General features: G+C 42.4%; 1 protein-coding gene across 16 annotated transcripts in view; it reads right to left on the bottom strand.

Annotated features, from left to right (window-relative positions):
* The window catches only part of ptprt (protein tyrosine phosphatase receptor type T), a 487625-nt gene that overhangs the window by 261142 nt on the left and 207952 nt on the right, over nt 1–18531 (bottom strand). For all 16 annotated transcript variants that reach the window (XM_071386753.1, XM_071386649.1, XM_071386662.1 and 13 more), the window contains exon 7: nt 13818–14111. In XM_071386753.1, coding sequence (XP_071242854.1) covers nt 13818–14111 — 294 coding nt within the window. The remainder of the gene's footprint in view (nt 1–13817; nt 14112–18531) is intronic.

Here is an 18531-nt window from a genome sequence, read left to right as displayed (position 1 = left end):
TGTGACCATACCTGGTTGGTTTTCCAATCCATCAATGGGAGTAACCGATCCATCAAGTCTGCTCCAAGTAGCAGGGGTATGGTTTCGAGGCTGGTAACGTACACAGGGTGAATGAGCGATACGTCCTTGAAGTGTAGTTTCAGCATGACTCTCAATGTGAGAGGCGAGGTAGTCTGAGTGACCCCTCGAAGTGTAGTGTCGCATCGTTCCACTTTTAACCAACGTTTAGTTGGCTTCAAAGCCTTTTTGAGATCATCAAACAATGTTTGAGAGATGAGTGATATTGTCGCACCCGAATCAATTAGCGCATGACAAGTTAAGCAGTCCTCCAGGACTGTTTCCAGGTACGCGCGTTTAGATTCGTGGTTAGTGCACATATTCCCCACAAAGTGGAGTGATTGTTCGCAACGACGCGATGTGCCATTTCTGTTCAAGGTGGAAGCAGATTGACTTTTACGATTTTGAGTGGGCTTGGCTTTAACGAAGCGTTTGACCTTTTTCTTCGCAACCTGTGTATCAGAGTCTATCGACAAAGCCCGGGGGCTTGTTTCTTGATCAAGCGGGCCCTGGATAGGGTCTTGAATGAGAGCGGGAGAAATTTGAACTTTAACGTCCTTGCTAAGGGTGTTAATTCCTGCGGACCTGGTGTCCGGTAATTCCCCGTCTAGTCCTTGTGACTTATCTTTTACCCTTTTCTCAAATTGTTCTCGCTTTATTTCTTCCCGTAGTGGAACTTCTGGGGAACATTGGTCTACGTTTTGATTGTCCTTCAACCCTTTGTTACCCTTGTGCTCTGACACTTTGTGTGGGTTGGGTGCAGGAACGTAGCGAACAGGTCGATTGTAGCGGTAGTCATGTTGATTGCGACGTACTTTACAGTTATTTCGACCGCGGAGGTTATTGGAATCATGGTTTCGTGGTAGAAACTGTTGTTGTGCGTCATCGCTCAACGCTCCAATACCTGATAATGCACCCTCTAGCTGGAGTGAGTGCTCCTGGTCAAACTTCAAAACCGAGTGGTCAGGGCTCTTAGCGTTGTGAACTTTTGATGCCTCAAAAGCTGTGCTTGCAAGCTCTCTGAGTTGTAAGATAGGCAAGCCAACGTGGGCGGCAGGGCCCAAGTAGGTAATGAAGGTAGGATACATGTTCGACAGGAACATTTGTTTAAAAGGTAACAGGTCTTCCATGCCTGTTTCAGTGAATAGGCCAAAGTAAGCTGAACGAAGCCTATGATAGTAAGCTTGTGGGTGTTCGTTCCGAGCTTGTTTAACGGTGTTAGCCAGTGAGCTATTGTGTTTGCGAGTCGCAGAACCACTGAATTCTACTTTTAAAGCTGTGGCTAGTTTAGCGTAGTCATTTAGCACGTGTTGCTGTTGTAGACGAATGAACCTTGTCACGTGTCTATTTGACGTTCGCTTCAACAGGTAAACCCTGTCAGAAGCTGTAGCGTTCGGGTAGCCATCCAACGCGTCCTCTATGTCAGTTAGGAACGTCTCAGTATCGTTTGGCTGACCTGGAACGGGGTCAAAGGTGGGGAAATACTTGACGAGTTTGTCAAGGTATTCCGCGCCAAGCGGGTTGGCTTCATCCTGTGGAGAGATTGGGGCCGAAAGGCCAAGAGAAGAAGCCAAGCCTTGTTGTTGTTGGCCAAGAGGTGCAATATTACTCAGTGCCGAATGGCCAAGAGGAGAAGACTGAGGGACACATGAGGGAGGCAAGGTCTGAAACCTATCGTCTTTACTCCTGTGAGTACAGAGCTCCGGTTGCTTGGATTGGTAGTCGCGCTGTAGAGCGTGACCATTCTGGACTTCATCCAGATGGTACCTAAGGGTGGTATTCTGCTGCATCGCAGAGTCCACTTGAGCGCTTAGAGTACTGATTTTGGACACGTGAGTGTCACACTTGCTCCTTTCGGTCTCAAACTTATCTGTCATGGTTTGCAAATAGAGGTCTCGAGTACAGAGCGAGAGATTCAGTGATGAGATTTCCGCAGCTTGCTTAGAAATCAATATTTCCATCTTCATCACCTGAGTTCTCTCATCATTCATTTGGTCAGCGACTTCAATGAGTTCTGCTGATTTGTCATCCAACTTTGACATTATGTTCATTAACTGATCGTCTTTGGTCTGCAGCGTTTTGAGTAGAACCGTGTTATTTTGAGTAACGTTCAACATCACTGCATGCATGTTATCAAGTTGAGCGCTCCTGTTTGTAGATAACTCTTCAGATTTATCTAGTTTGGCGTGGACATCATCGTATTTAGTTTTGACTAAATCGAGTTGTTCCAGTAGCATTTGATTTTGTTCCTGTAGAAAACGATTTTGTTGAAGAGCTTGTGCTTGTTCATCGTCATACGTTTTTGCAAATTTATTTAATTGTTCAGTTTTCAAGCGCAGCTCCATAGCTAGCAGAATTTTTCCATTTTCTGCATTTGTCATTAGTTTCCCGGTTCTCTCCACCTGTCCCTCCATGTCTGCCATCACCTGCTCGTGCTTCAGCTGTGCACTGCGGTATTGGACAGATGCCAATCTCGGGTGGCAAGACATCAGGGCTAGACTGGAGAGAACCTTTACGAGGCCTGCGCCTGATGGTTGATTTTGGAAAGCGCTGTTGTCTGCTTTTCCACTAAGGGCATAATTAGTGTTGGTATCGCTGCTGAGGTCAGAGATCAATACATTTGCGGGTGGAGGTTCACTAATTAGCGGGCGGGTGGGGATTACCCCCTCTGATGGCTTGCACATTATTAGAACATTTTGAAAGGAAAAATGTTTTTCCTAATTTTCCTAAATTTGGTTTTGGAATATATTGGAAGCTGCAAAGACAAGTTTAATCTATTTATAGACGTTAATGAGCTATCAGTACTGGACAGTACTGTGGAAGTTGGACGTGAATGAATTTGCAAAAGCAAATTGAATTAATTAATCAATGCCAATGATTAATCCTACCCGTGTAGGCTATCTGGGTATTAAACTTTAATTAACATGAGATGTGGCTTCATCTAGGTTAATATGATAAGTTTAAAAGTGTCTCATTTGATTGGAAGAACATTAAATTATGTTCAACAATTTAACTTATTAAATTGAATGAGACGATAATCCATACAATCTCTGTTGATTGGATATCATAAGTGTGAACAGGAGACCAAATGTTTGGAACATTCAACACTGTGGCACTTCTCCCTAAGGCCGAAACCACATGGGATTCCCGCTGGGGCGGGGCTTCTGTCAGTACTGGATTACTGACTGGGTTTTGAAAAACCCAAATTTTACTGATTGATCAATTTAATGATAAATCAAACCCGTATAGGCAATTTGTGAATTAAACTTGAATTAACCTGAGAAGTGCTTAATCTAGGTTAATATGAGAAGTTTAAGATGTCTCATTTAATTGGAAGAACCTAGAAAGGTATGTCCGACAATTTAAATAAATAAATTGAATGAGACCCACACAATTGAGATTGCTGGATTATTTAACCGTGATCCACGTTTGGATATTCGCCACTTCTTTTAAGGGATGTACTTGCGGTTCTTTACCACCAGGATGCGAAATGCTGAAATCAAACGGAAGTACAAAGGGCGGGACTTCCGTCGCGCGAGGCTGAGGAATATAAACAGCACAGAACGTGAAAAAAAATTCCCTCTATTTTAGCTTGCACCTCGTGCTTACCCTATGTTGTTCAGAAATATCACGCTTTAAGCACAAAATAGGTTTAGGTTTCGTAGGTTTACTAGTGACGTCTCACATTAAACCATTCGGCCTACTTTGCTAGCGTTATGTTGACCGGAGCGACACGGTACATAAATATAGCTATGCCTGTAGTCATTCCACAGTGTGGTAGGCAGACAAATACTTCGGCTCGGTCACCGAACGAATATCTTCTAATTTCTAACCTTATTGGCTCTAGAAGTTAATATTGACCGACAGAAATAGTACCGTTTGGCCTAACGTACTAAATCTGGAATTTACCACTCACTGCTCTGACGCTAAAAGACCGGAGGCGCAATGTAGCCTCCTAAAATAGGAATAAACACACAACCAATTTTTATAGAAAGCAGTCTGTTTGTACAGTTTCTGTTTGCACAATTGATATTTGGAATTACACAGCAGAGTCTAATTCTATCTTAGATCCTTCACAGGGGGCGTCATATATGTCGTGTCTTTGCTATCGTTAAATTGAAGACTTACTAGTTTTTATCATAGATTCCTATAATTAGGGATTACGCAATCACTTGAGTAATAACGAAATTAATTAACTATGAATTCGAGGGCACCAGGGAAAGTTATTCGATTACAAGGTTATAATTTCCCAATATAACCTTTCAGATATTTTAATATCTGATCAATAGTCCTCTCATTAATGATTCATTTACTCTACCTTACGTCAGTCTCATTCCAAACGTCGTAAATCGCTGATCTGCACGAACCCAGTCTTCACTATGAGTCATCCATACATCAATTGTCTTAAATCATTTATTTATTACTAACTAATTAATTCACAGAAATGCATAAACAAACAAACTTAAAATAGTTACATGAAATGGTGGAAGGAATATGCCCTAGTGGGCTAAACCGGCATGGCGGCTGTTAGACAAAGGGAAAGTTGCGTTCGACTAAGAATTCACTACAGAGTCCATAACTATAACAATTGACATGCTAATCCTTTACACATGAACGCTCACTCATTCGGGAACAATTGCAATCAATATATATATATAGTTACGTTCAGTGTGTGTGTCCTTGGTCGTTGGAGAAAAGTTCGTTTTGGTTGGAGTGAAGTTCTGTCTCGGTTGTGGATTGTTCTGAGGGACATTCGTTAAAGAATGATTGTTTCGGCGGTTGTCTTTCTTCGCGTTCAATGATACAGAATTCCTAGCTGCAGACTAGTAATCAATATCAAAACCTGTTATTATTGGTATAAGAGTTTTAACCACGTGGTATAGAAAGTAATTCTACTCAACCTTCGTTCTCCTCCTTGGAGGATAACATGGTCTCAACCTTTGTCCTCTCGTGATTGAGAGAAACATGGTCTGGGGTAATTTCTTAAGAGTTGGCTTTTATTCAGATAGCAGAGAGGGGTGGTCCCATGGTCTCTGACCCAACTGGCTCAGGGGCGGTCCTTGGATTTAGTTCAAATACAACCAAATAGTTCAAATAGTTCAAATACAAATACAATTGTATTTTCCTTCATTAAACAGTTCAAAATCATATTACACAATTATACAAACAGTATCATACTCACTCATTCATTTTATACAACAAACAGATGTTAACCTCATATCTGAGGTTATTATATAAACAGCGGTATGGTAATGTGGTCAACCCGTCTCTCCTGAGTTTCCCACATGGTGACCAATGTACCGGTTCATAGCTGGACCTTCACCGATCATTCCTACTTGTGCAGGAATATGAAATATGTTCGTACCTCAAGTTCTGTGAGGTGGAAGAGAATTCCTTTGTCCTGAAAGTTTACCCTCTCTCTTAATACTGTTTAGCCATGAGGAGATCCTCAGGAATTTACAACGTCTCTCTGTGATCACAGCATGGGTTGAAAGAGCAAAGGGGGAGGCAGGGAGAGGGGGATGGGGTTTGCTATACCCACGCCGGCAACGTCATGACAGTCATGTGAAATAAATGCTATAAACCCTAGCCACATCCAGTATAAATCATTTCAAATTCCTTATATTAAACCAGACGACACAATTGTTTTCTCTTTTTTATTTTTTATTGACGGATAGCCAGGGGCACACTCCAACACTCAGACATAACTTACAAATTAAGCAATTGTGTTTAGTGAGTCTGCCGGATCAGATGCTCAAGAGATCAGATGTTCTCTTGATAAGTGTGTGAATTGGACAATTTTCCTGTCAAAATGTAGGGAGTAGGGAAAATGTAGGGAAAATGTATGGAGTAAAAAGTATATTATATTCTAATTATGAAACCTTGATTTTTGTGAAATGTATTTTGTATTAAATAATTGGGTGATTTTGGTTGGTTCTATTGAAACATGAATTCTATTGAAACATGAAGCGCAGTATTTCTCACATGTTGGTATTTAGAGTTTCTCTCTATAATTATATTGTTTATATTTTTTGAGGTATTGTTTGTGCATTGTCAGTCAGGGGTGCCAGTAATTTTGGAGCCCACTGTATCACATAGTATTCCATATATAAGTTAAGCTGAGTGAGGTGCACATGTACAGTACATAAACAGATGCATGCGCCATATATTTCTGTGGATGCACCATATATTTATGTGGTGGTCACATGATATTGTTGTGATATTGTCACGTTACGACCACACATATCAATATTCATTTTATATATCAATATTTTGCTAAGTCGCTAAGTGGATGGGTCTCTACAGAAGGTGTAAACGGTACAGCTAAATGGTTACTTCCATAGTAGCAATATAAGAAATAGATAGTGTCAAAATAAATAATAAAATAATATACAGTATGTACAAGAACAATATCAATAACGATATCAATGAGGTGAGGTAGCTATATGCATACAATCAAGGGGTAAAGTGGCTGAGCAGCAGGATAAAAAATAAGTAGCAGCAACATATGGCGTGTGTGTTAGGAGAGAGTCATTTGAATAGAGGAACTGCAGATAGTGCTGATGACTGGTCCTTCCGAACCACGCATGAACAAGGGAATCTATATTCGGAGAGCCTGTTTCCTTGACTTTGGTGCAGGGCATGTGATGTCCATAGCCTCTTCGTCGCAAAACTCCCTGATCTTCTCAAAAAGTTACGTTTGTCTAGCTGTGTCCAGTCTTGTGGGGCTTGTACAGGCAGACCATCCATGGGAGGAAGGATGTCAGCGTTGCGCTGTTGCTGAAACCTGGTCGCGACAGTCCGAATACTCCTTGGTGACGACATCACCAGGCTCCAAAGCATCGAAGGTGTAAAACAGGGAATAACAACAAAAAATCTGAGGACATTACAACCCTGCACAACATCAATTCACCTCCCAAGTTTAGATCAGAAGAATAACCTCATGCAATGCAATGAAAGTTATTTTCACCTGAAGTGCTGGTACTGCTTGATCTGTGGCAGTGGCCTGAAATACGGAGTCAGGTGTTGTTGCCAGCCATAGCTTTCCACCAGCACTGTACCATCCTCCAGTCCAACCAGCTGTGGGATGTTGACTCCTGTCAGTGCTGTCCTTCACAACACCAACAATCTCAGACAAATTGTTCACTCTGGTCTTTCTGAAGCGCTACTTGATGAGGCCGAAGCACCAGTTGGGGGCAAACTTCGTGTGGCCTGTGATCATGAAGAGAAGGTCCACACTGTGCTGGAGCTTGTGCATGGTCCACCAGACACAATACCAGAGCACAAACTTGTTCTTGTTATGACCACTGCAATTATCACAATTCAGGTCCACACGTGTTTCCCCAACTCCGTAGTTGAAGACATGGTGCATGTAGTTGATGACTGCGCTGCTGTTCAGTAAACAGTGCATTCGGAAAGTAATCAGACCCCTTGACTTTTCCCACATTTTGTTACGTTGAACCTAAAATGGATTAAAACATATATATTCTCAATCTACACACAATACCCTATAATGACAAAGCGAAAACAGGTGTAGATCTTTTTCCAAATGTATTAAAAAAAGAAAAAAAAAGAAATACCTTATTTACATAAGTACTCAGACCTTTTGCTATGAGACTCTAAATTGAGCTCAGGTGCATTCTGCTTCCATTGATCATCATTGATGGTGGACTTGATTGTAGTCCACCTGTGGTAAATTCAATTGGTTGGACATGATTTGGGAAGACACACACCTGTCTATATAAGGTCCCAGTGTCTGACAGTGTATGTCAGAGCAAAAACCATGCCATGAGGTCGAAGGAACTGTCCATAGAGCGCTGAGACAGGACTGTGTCGAGGCACAGATCTGGGGAAGGGTACCAAAAGAATTCTGCAGCATTGAAGGTCCCCAAGTACACAGTGGCCTACATCATTCTTAAATGGAAGAAGTTTGGAACCACCTAGACTCTTCCTAGAGCTGGCTGCCCGGCCAAACTGAGCAATCGGGGGAGAAGGTCCTTGGTCAGGGAGGTGACCAAGAACCTGATGGTCAGACGGAAGACACTCCTCAGTAAAAGGCACATGACAGCCCACTTGGAGTTTGGCAAAAAGGCACCTAATGTACTCAGACCATGAGGAACAAGATTCTCTGGTCTGATGAAACTAAGATTGAACTCTTTGGCCTGAATGCCAAGCGTCATGTCTGGAGGAAACCTGACACTATCCCTACGGTGAAGTATGGTGGTGGCAGCATCATGCTGTAGTGATGTTTTTCAGTGGCAGGGATTGGGTGACTAGTCAGGATTGAGGGAAAGATGAACAGAGCAAAGTACAAAGAGATCCTTGATGACAACCTGCTCCAGAATGCTCAGGACCTCAGACTGGGGCGAAGGTTCACCTTCCAACAGGACAGCGACCCTAAGCACACAGCCAAGTCAACACAGGAGTGGCTTCGGGACAAGTCTCAATGTCCTTGAGTGTCCCAGCCCGAGCCTCGACTTGAACCTGATCGAACATCTCTGGAGAGACCTGAAAAAAAGCTGTGCAGCGACTCTTCTCATCCAACCTGACAGAGCTTGAGAGGATCTGCAGAGAAGAATGGGAGAAACTCCCAAAATACAGGTGTGCCAGGCTTGTACTGTCATACCCAAGAAGACCCGAGGCTGTAATCACTGCCAAAAGTGCTTCAACAAAGTACTGAGTAAAGGGTCTGCATATTTATGTAAATGTGATATTTCATTTTTAATTTTTTTTTTAATAAATTTGCAAAAATGTCAGTATGGGGTATTGTGTGTAGATTGCTGAGGGGGAAAAAACGATTTAATTAATTTTAAAATAAGGCTGTAATGTAACAAAATGTGGAAAAAGTCAAGGGGTTTGAATACTTTTCAAATGCACTGTAAATTATTGGGAGAATATTTTGGGATTAACAGTAACTTCACTGATGAATATATATATTTCATGGGGTATTGATAAACATTGACCAACCTGGTCTTACAGCATTTCGTATTATTCTGTCTGTTAATCAGAGACACCCCATTTAGTATGGTATGTTACGAATTACAATTTGTAATATCTATTATGAATTTGCACAAAGTACACTATTTCCAAAACGTATGTTACAAATGTTATCATCTAGGTGACTAACTTTAGCTAGGCTAGGAGTTAGGGTTAGATTTAGGGGAAGGGTTAAGGTTAGGGGAAGGGTTAGCTAAAATGTTTAAGGTTAGGGGAAGGGTTAGCTAACATGCTAAGTAGTTGCAAAGTAGCTAAAAAGCTGTAAGTAGTTGAAACGTTGCTAAAGTTGTCCATGATGACATTCAAACTTGTAACCTTGGGTTGCTAGATGTTCACATTATACGCCCACCCATCCTACTTTAGTTTATGCCTTAAATAACCATCTGTCTTATGTAACCAAATGTAACATATCATACTAATTTAAGTGTCCCAGATTTACTTTTATTATGTTATGTCTAGTCGATGAGACCAAGCTGCATTGACAAACATTGACACAATGAAACAAATAGTGTGCACGAATTGTTGGGAGTCAGTGCGCAACAGCGGAGAGAGATGTTCCTATAGCGCATCTTCGCTACACACCCCTCCCTTTATTCTAGTCTCGACATTTAGAATTATGCTCAAGACACATTCCTCACACATAAGCAGTAACCTCATAAACATTGTCAGGATGTAGCACTGGTCATTTCCCTTTCAACTGATATCACTACGGTTCAGTATTTCTAACCTCCCCTTAAACACACACACTACCCAAACTAATGGACAGCAAGGCAGAATTGCTCATTCCAAATGAGCACTGGGTTTGTGATACATGTTGACCAACATGGCATGTCCATGTGGTGAATGTACATTGGCGGAGCCATTAAAGGAACATCATAGCAGTTGCCCCGAGGCAGATGAACACTTTGACCAGGCCCTAAACACTGCCCACTAACCTTTTGGCAATGCGGGGGCACAAACTTCCTCGCATGGGCCTTTGGTGAAGCAGGTAAGGGCGCATTCTCTTCTGAGTGACAGTGAGGGTTTTGCATAGGGTCTTTGTTGCCCCGAACATAGAATAACCTTATTAAACTTCTTGTCACTACAGGGGGTCCTGTTTCAACTTCGACATTTTGCGTCTCCAAATTAAACTGCCTCGTACTCAATTCTTGCTCGTACAATATGCATATTATTATTACAATTGGATAGAAAGCAATCTCTAGTTTCTAAAACCGTTTGAATTATGTCTGTGGGTGAACCAGAACTCTTTCTACAGCGAAAATCATGACAGGACATGCGAAGGTCTGAAAACTAGGCTCTGATCTCGGATCAGTTTAAAGCTCTGTGTGTGCCCTATGGATCGAAATGAACTGCACCCGCCTTCCCCTGGATGTCAGTAACCAATGAGAAGTGGAATGGTGTTTCTACGTATTTCTCAGAGCTTATAAAAGGGCAAGGAACGAGGTGCGCTCTCTTTTCGACTTCCGCCATTACGCAACGCAAGACCTCAGGATAGCATTTTGAAACGCTCAGTTATCGGCCTTAGATATGTCCGTCTGTAATTTAATTCGGTATAGGTGTTAGAAACATCATAACGAAGTTATTTGAAACCGATTTATATCAGTTTATGCGAGTATATTGCTATTTTCGGAATTTTCGTAGTATTGCGTTTGAGGATTTGGACATGTGTGTGCCACGTAGCTACTGTTAGCTGCTAGTTCCGAAGTTGAAGTGGACGTTTTACAACAAAGCAACGATTCTTTTGGACAAAAGGAAACCTTGCCCAAGATTCTGATGGAAGCTCGTCCAAAAGTAAGAGATATTTTTCGGCCATTATTGCGGCACTAGTCTGGCTGTAACGCACACTGTATGTCTAGTAACGTTAATTTAAAAAATCTAAATCAGCGGTTGCATTAATAACCAATGCATCTTTCATTAGCTGTCCAACCTGTATTTTTTTTGTCAATCTAATCGATAAATAATCGTAAACTTAGGTGCCCTTCCAAGATGGCGCCGGCCAGAATGCATGCCATGTTTTGACTGATTACATAGCATAACCACGATTTGTGATGCTAAATATGCACATTTTCGAACAAACTCTATATGCATTGTGTAATATGATGTTACAGGACTGTCATCTGAAGAATTCTGAGAAGGTTAGTGAAAAAATTAATATATTTTGGTGGTGATAACGTTATCGCGCTTTTTGCCTTGAATCAATGCTGGGGTGATGTTAGCTCATGTGGTATGCTAATATAACGATATATTGTGTTTTCGCTGTAAAACACTTAGAAAATCTGAAATATTGTCTGGATTCACAAGATGTTGGGCTTTCATTTGCTGTACGCTGTGTATTTTTCAGAAATGTTTTAAGATGAGTAATTAGGTAATACACGTTGCTCTCTGTAGTTATTCTAGTCGCTTTGGGTGAGTTTTGTGATAGTGGCTGCAATGGTAAACTGTGATTTATACCTGAAAAATGCACATTTTTCTAAAAAAACATATGCTATACCATAAATATGTTATCAGACTGTCATCTTATGAAGTTGTTTCTTGGTTAGTGGCTATATATATCTTTATTTAGTCGAATTAGTGATAGCTACTGATGGAGTAAAAAACTGGTGGAGTAAAAAAACTGGTGTCTTTTGCTAACGTGGTTAGCTAATAGATTTACATATTGTGTCTTCCCTGTAAAACATTTTAAAAATCAGAAATGATGGCTGGATTCACAAGATGTTGGGCTTTCATTTGCTGTATGCTGTGTATTTTTCAGAAATGTTTTAGGATGAGTATTTTGGTAATTGACGTCGGTCTCTGTAATTATTCCGGCTGCTTCCAACGCTATTTCAGATTGCAGCTGCAATGTAGAACTGTGATTTATACCTGAAATATGCACATTTTTCTAAAAAAACATATGCTATACCATAAATATGTTATCAGACTGTCATCTTATGAAGTTGTTTCTTGGTTAGTGCCTATATATATCTTTATTTAGTCGAAATTGTGATAGCTGCCCATGCAGGAAAAAAATGGTGGAGAAAAAAAAGTTGTGTCTTTTGCTATCGTGGTTAGCTAATAGATTTACATATTGTGTCTTCCCTGTAAAACATTAAAAAAATCGGAAATGATGGCTGGATTCACAAGATCTGTATCTTTCATTTGTTGTCTTGGACTTGTGATTTCATGAACATTTGATTATATGATATCCCTGTGGCTTTAGGCTAGGCTATGCTAGTCAACTTTTTTGATGGGGGGGATCCCGGATCCGGGGTTGTGACTCGTTAGAGGTTAACCGGTTCCCATGGTTTTAAAATAACGGTTCTGTTCCGGAACAGATTAGATCACTTTAGTTTCAGGTTCGGGATCTGTTCCTCAAATGTTTTCATTATTTTCCGGTTTTCGGTTCTGTTCCCTGAACCGCTTCCAACCCTTGATACACACACATTAAAAGTCACATAGACACAGTTGCACACACACATACAGTCACATAAATTCACACACTTGCACACACTTGCACACACACACACACACATACAGTCACATAAATTCACACACTTGCACACACACACACACACACACACACACACACACACACACACACACACACACACACACACACACACACACACATACACACACAGTCTCTCTTATACATACAGTACACACAGAAACAGTAAGACACACACACATAGTCTCTCTCATACACACACACACATGGTTGATCTGATTAGCTGTCACTTTATCAAATGAAGTGTGTCTTTCTTCCACATGCTCCCTACGCTACCCACTGGGCTAATAATTATTACGGAAAATTGCTCCCACCTAACCCCTTTCCCAGAGAAGCCTCTTCTTCCTGCAGATTCTTAACATCTCAATTATCATTATCTTTGATTTGAGCTTGAGCTCCCAAGGAGTATTAATTAGAGAGACACTTGTTTTTTTTTCACCCTCTGGTAACGTGTCGGTTTTATCGTCTCATCCTGAGTAGTGACTTCAGTGAATAAGGAGAAGTACTGGCATAGAGTGAGGCAGCTTCCCAAATGGCACCCTATTCCCTATATCAGGGCTCTCCAACCCTGTTCCTGGAGAGCTACCCTCCTGTAGGTCTTCACTCCAACCCCAGTTGAAACTAACCTGATTCAACTTATCAACCAGCTAATTATTAGAATCAGGTGGGCTAGATTAGGGTTGGAGTTAAAACCCACAGGACGGTTTTGGAGAGCCCTGCCATACATAGTGCACTACTTTTAACTAGACCCTTATGGGTCCTGGTCAAAATTAGTGCACTATATAGGGAATAGGGTACCATTTGGGATGCAAACGGAGAGACTGGGGGAATCAGGAAGTGTGACCTTCTGAAGCCGACTGGGCGAAAGAAGATGGTGGGCCTTATGGAGGCAGGTGATACACAGTGAACTCATTGACGGTCGCAAGGGAAAATCCATTTGGTTCTCGTTTTCCGCATTTTGTGGTGGCTATTTGATGGATTCGATAACCTACACATAGATAATGGGAATGTAAAGTAGGTGCCATCATCAAAGGGTCAAAAAGGAACCCAATGTACAGCATTGACAGATTAGCAGTAAAAACCCACACACTATCCTTGAACTAGGAGTATAGCTCTTCATTCTTCGCTAGTTTGAAAGGAACCCAGGAAGACTACGGTAGCAGTCGCTAAGGCGTCAGCTAATGTGGACCAAATGGGGACCCAAATAAGCACATCAACACAATAGAACAACAACAGATACACAGTACAGACACAGAAACCACATTGTTCCACTCACCAGCACACTTGGTCCGGGTGATGAGCGGGGGTCCTGGAGGTCCTGTGCCCCCCTCGCCGGGCCGGGTCAGCAGAACCTTGATCTCGTACTCCACATCGGGGTCCAAATGCCAAAGCTTGTAGGTGGGGGCGTCCACGATGTGGGTTTCAGCCCAGTTGCCTGTGGTGGTGCGGTACTCCACCTCCTTCAGCATGATGGGGCCGTCCCCGATGATAGAATTGGCGTTGGGCTTGATCCACAGGTAGGTAGCACCCACCGCCAGGAGCTCCGGAGGGGCTATAGGTGTGGGGGGAGCTGAGGGGGTAGAGAGAGAGAGAGAGAGAGGGAGAAGACCATGGACATTAGAATATAGGCCTAGGTCAGTGATTTCCAAACTGATGTGGTTACATGGTTAAGGTCACTGGATTGTGTGCGGGAAAAGTTTGGAAACCCTTGGGATAGGATGAATGAATTGGCAGCATTATTTGTTCAGTTATGAAGGAATGCCATGGAACATTTAAACTGGTTAATATCAAACACTTTTTCACAAAATTAAATTAAAACCAAGCAGACTTGAGTGGGACCCACCCTTCTGCCAGAGCTAAATCGTAACCCAACTAAACTGATTGCCTGCGGGAGCATCACATCCAATGAGGTTAAGTGCCTCACCCTTTCCTATATCCTTTTCTGCGTGCTACCCTGCTCTCCACTCAACCAGCGCAGCCCTGATGCCCTGTGACACTATCCACAGGAGACGGCACGGGCTTCCAGTGCATTGACCGGTTCCGTATCTCTCTTTCCCTCCTCTCGACAGGGGGGGAAAAGAAAGGAGAGAGAGCTAGACAGTGAAAGAGAGAGAGATAAACAGAGAGGGAAACAGAGAAGGAGAGAGAGAGAGGCAGACATACATACAGAAACAGAAAGACAGAGAGGGAAACAGAGAAGGAGAGAGAGAGGAGTAAAGCAGAGGAGTGGGTAATAATCCTCATCTAAGCATGGGAGACCGCCCATGAAGGTACCCAGCCATGCGTAGCAGTGGCAGACCCAGTCCCCTATTAGAGGGTGTTGCTCAGTGTGTGTTCCCATGTAATCAACTAAGCCAGATTACCAGGCCACATTTAGCTCCTCTGTGGTTGGAGAGAGTGTAAACTGGAGCCGGAGACTGAAGAAGCTGCAGCTGTCTTGAGGTGATACTCAGGGAGAGTTTACTCTATGACTATAGATGAATTAGGTAATACTTGATTTGAAATGTACAGTGTCCATATAAGGACACCCTCAGAGTTGCCTAAGGCTGTCCTAATATACACACTGTAGAAGTGAAGGTTAAGAAAGTCCACATAGAGGTTAAGAACTTGGGTTAGGAGTTTTTCCCTGACTATGTGACCCTCTGGGCCCTCGTTATAATGATCAACGAACGTTTATACCCCCTCTTACGTAGGGTGACAGAGAGCGTTCAAACGTCCTAACAATAATGCTATCATCATGCGGTTTAAATCTGCTGTTGTAATCAATCACGACCTGTTCGGGAAAAGTATTTTGTTAATGTTTGCCAGTGAGTTATGGAAGAATAATGGTCCACACTCTAAAGCAAAGTCTGATTTTAAGAGCAGCGTCTCTCAAACTTTTTCGGAGGCACATTACAATATGCATTGTGCTTGCATTCTTGAGAGTAAATGCTTCATCTATCATCGGACTCCTCTTCATCTCGGGGAAGTGGTGTCTCCGGAAGGTGCAAAATGATTATAAAGCATTGCTTTCCCCCCGTTCCATTAATAAACGCGCAATACTTCATATCATTTGGTACGAGCATAGACCCGTGTCAGCACAACCTATCAGCAGTCTTCTCAACGCCACTTCTCATTGGCTGGGGATATTTGAACACCGCCGCGGCATGGCCCACCAGAGAAGCACATATGTTCGAGACTGAGTGATTTCTGAGGAAAATGTGCCATCCAGGTAAGCCATCATTACGAATGGGAGAGTGAACAGGGAACGGGTGAGGCAACGTTTACAGGCATGGTCAGAGCAAATATGGCACACGGTGTCGTTATGCTTTGATTGTGCATGTGAACGTATCTGTTGAAATAAAAGTAGACGGATAGGTAACATGAGTAAAAGGCAAAAAATCCCACTTAGAAATATGTAAATTCTATTGATATAGTATCATGGTGTGATTTAGCCAAAGTCGAAATAACCCAGGCTTTAAGTGTCAGTGAACAAATAAAAAACATGACAAAAGCTAAAATCAAAAGCCTGGCTTTGCCCTTTTTCCCCCCTCGCTGTGTTTTAAATGCATTCATATTTAGAAGCTTGCCTCATGTATCTCCACAGGAAGAAAGCCGAGAGCACTCAATCACTCACCCCCCCCACCCCGTCTCACTCTCTCATCCGCTCATGCAAAGACGAAAGAACCATCTACCACCCAGAGACACACAACCTGGGAGCAATGATCTCATAGAGGGGATTGGGTCTGTGAGAGCACACACAATCTTACTCACAAAAATCACATCCATAAACTTAATCACTTCATCACACACACAGAAACCAACACACACACATACAGTAAATTCTCTATCACACACACACAAACAATCTCTATCCAACACACACACCCTCTCTGTTCGACGCGCTTCCTCCTTCCATCTGATTACTAATCAGTGACGGCGGTCTCTGGGCCTTGTACTGCAAGGCGATGAGTGAATAATTGCCCCTATTCTCGACAGCTGCCGTCCCTCCGAGTCATACACACAGGAGGCCTGGGACTACCATTACCACCACCATCATCAGCACCAGCAGTGGACCCTAAAGCAGATGCTGGCTGCCAAAATGGAAATAAGTCCCAGACTTTATTGTGCGTTATCCTCTATGATTTTATTCATGTACAGTGCATTCAGAAAGAATTCAGACCCATTCCATTTTTCAAAATGTTGTTATGGTACAACCTTATTCTAAAATGGATGAAACAAATCAAACATATCACCAATCTGAACACAATACCCCATAATAATAAAGCAAAACCAGGTTTTTAGCCATTTTTGCACATTTATTAAAAATAAAAAACAGAAATACCCCAATTACGTAAGGTATTCAGACCCTTTGCTATGACACTCGAAATTGAGCTCGGGTGCATCCTGTTTCCATTGATCTTCCTTGAGATGTTTCTACGACTTGATTAGAGTCCACATGTGGTAAATTCAATTGATTGGACATGATTTGGAAAGGCACATACCTGTCTATATAAGGTCCCAAAATTGACAGTGCATGTCAGAGCAAAAACCAAGCCAAGAGGTTGAAGGAATTGTCCGTAGAGCTCCGAGACAGGTTCGTGTCGAGGCACAGATCTGGGGAAGGGTATCAAAATATTTCTGCAGCATTGAAGGTCCCCAAGAAAACAGTGGCCTCCATCATTCTTAAGTAGAAGTTTGGAACCACCAAGACTCTTCCTAGAGCTGGCCGCCTTGCCAAACTGAGGAATCGGGGGAGAAGGGCCTTGGTCAGGGAGGTGGCCAAGAATTTGATAGTCAGTCTGACAGAACTACAGAGCTACAGATGGGAGAATCTTCCAGAAGGATAACCATCTCTGCAGCACTCCACCAATGAGGCCTTTATGGTAGAGTGGCCAGACGGAAGCCACTGCTCAGTAAAACGCACATGACAGCCCTCTTGGAGTTTGCCAAAAGGCAACTAAAGGACTCTCAGATAATGAGAAACAAGAGTCTCTGGTCTGATGGAACCAAGATTGAATTCTTTGGCCTGAATGCCAAGCGTCACATCTGGAGGAAACCTGGAATCATCCCTACAGTGAAGCATGTTGGTGGCAGCAGCATCATGCTGTGGGGATGTTTTTCAGCTGCAGGGACTGGGAGACTAGTCAGGATCGAGGGAAAGAAGAATGGAGCAAAGTACAGAGAGATCCTTGATGAAAACCACCTCCAGAGCACTCAGGGCTTCAGACTGGGGGCGAAGGTTCACCTTCGGACAATGGACAATGACCCTAAGGACAGAGTCAAGACAACGCAGGATTGGCTTCGGACGAACCCGATCACGCATCTCTTTAGAGACCTGAAAATAACTGTGCAGTAACACTCCCCATCCAACCTTACAGTGCTTGAGAGGATCTGCAGAGAAGAATGGGAGAAACTCTCCAAGTACAGGTGTGGCAAGCTTGTAGCGTCATACCCAAGAAGACTCGAGGCTGTAACCGCTGCCAAAGGTGCTTCAAGAAAGTGAAGGGTATGAATACTTATGTAAATGTTGTATTGACTTTTATTAAATGTATATTTGCAAAACATATGGGGTATTGTTTATAGATTGATGAGGGGAAAAAAATATTTAATATATTTTAGCATAAGGCTGTAACGCAACAAAATGTGGGAAAAGTCAAGGGGTCTGAATACTTTCTGAATGCACTGTGCATGCATGTCTTTTTCAAGTTTGTGTGATTGTTTTAAAATGGTTAATCAACTAAAAAGCATCCCAAAAGGCATCCTATTGGCACCCTAAATAGCCTATAGGGCTCTGGTCAAAAGTAGTGCACTTTGTAGAAAAAAGGTTGCCAATTAGGACGCAAATGCTGCCTCTTGGGGGAGGGAGCGACCACAATCTAGACAACAATTTAGATATCAGTGCTCTTGTATCTGGTCTTGTACCTGGCCTTGTGTTTTTATTCATTTTGTAGGTTGATTTGGGCATATCAGAGTTGTATGAGGTGAGTGAGGGTTTGATCAAAAAAGTA

Source organism: Salvelinus alpinus, chromosome 2 (assembly GCF_045679555.1).
Source record: "Salvelinus alpinus chromosome 2, SLU_Salpinus.1, whole genome shotgun sequence".
Lineage (NCBI taxonomy): Eukaryota > Metazoa > Chordata > Actinopteri > Salmoniformes > Salmonidae > Salvelinus > Salvelinus alpinus.
Note: the sequence above shows the minus strand (reverse complement) of the source record. Positions and strands in the feature narration are given on the sequence as shown.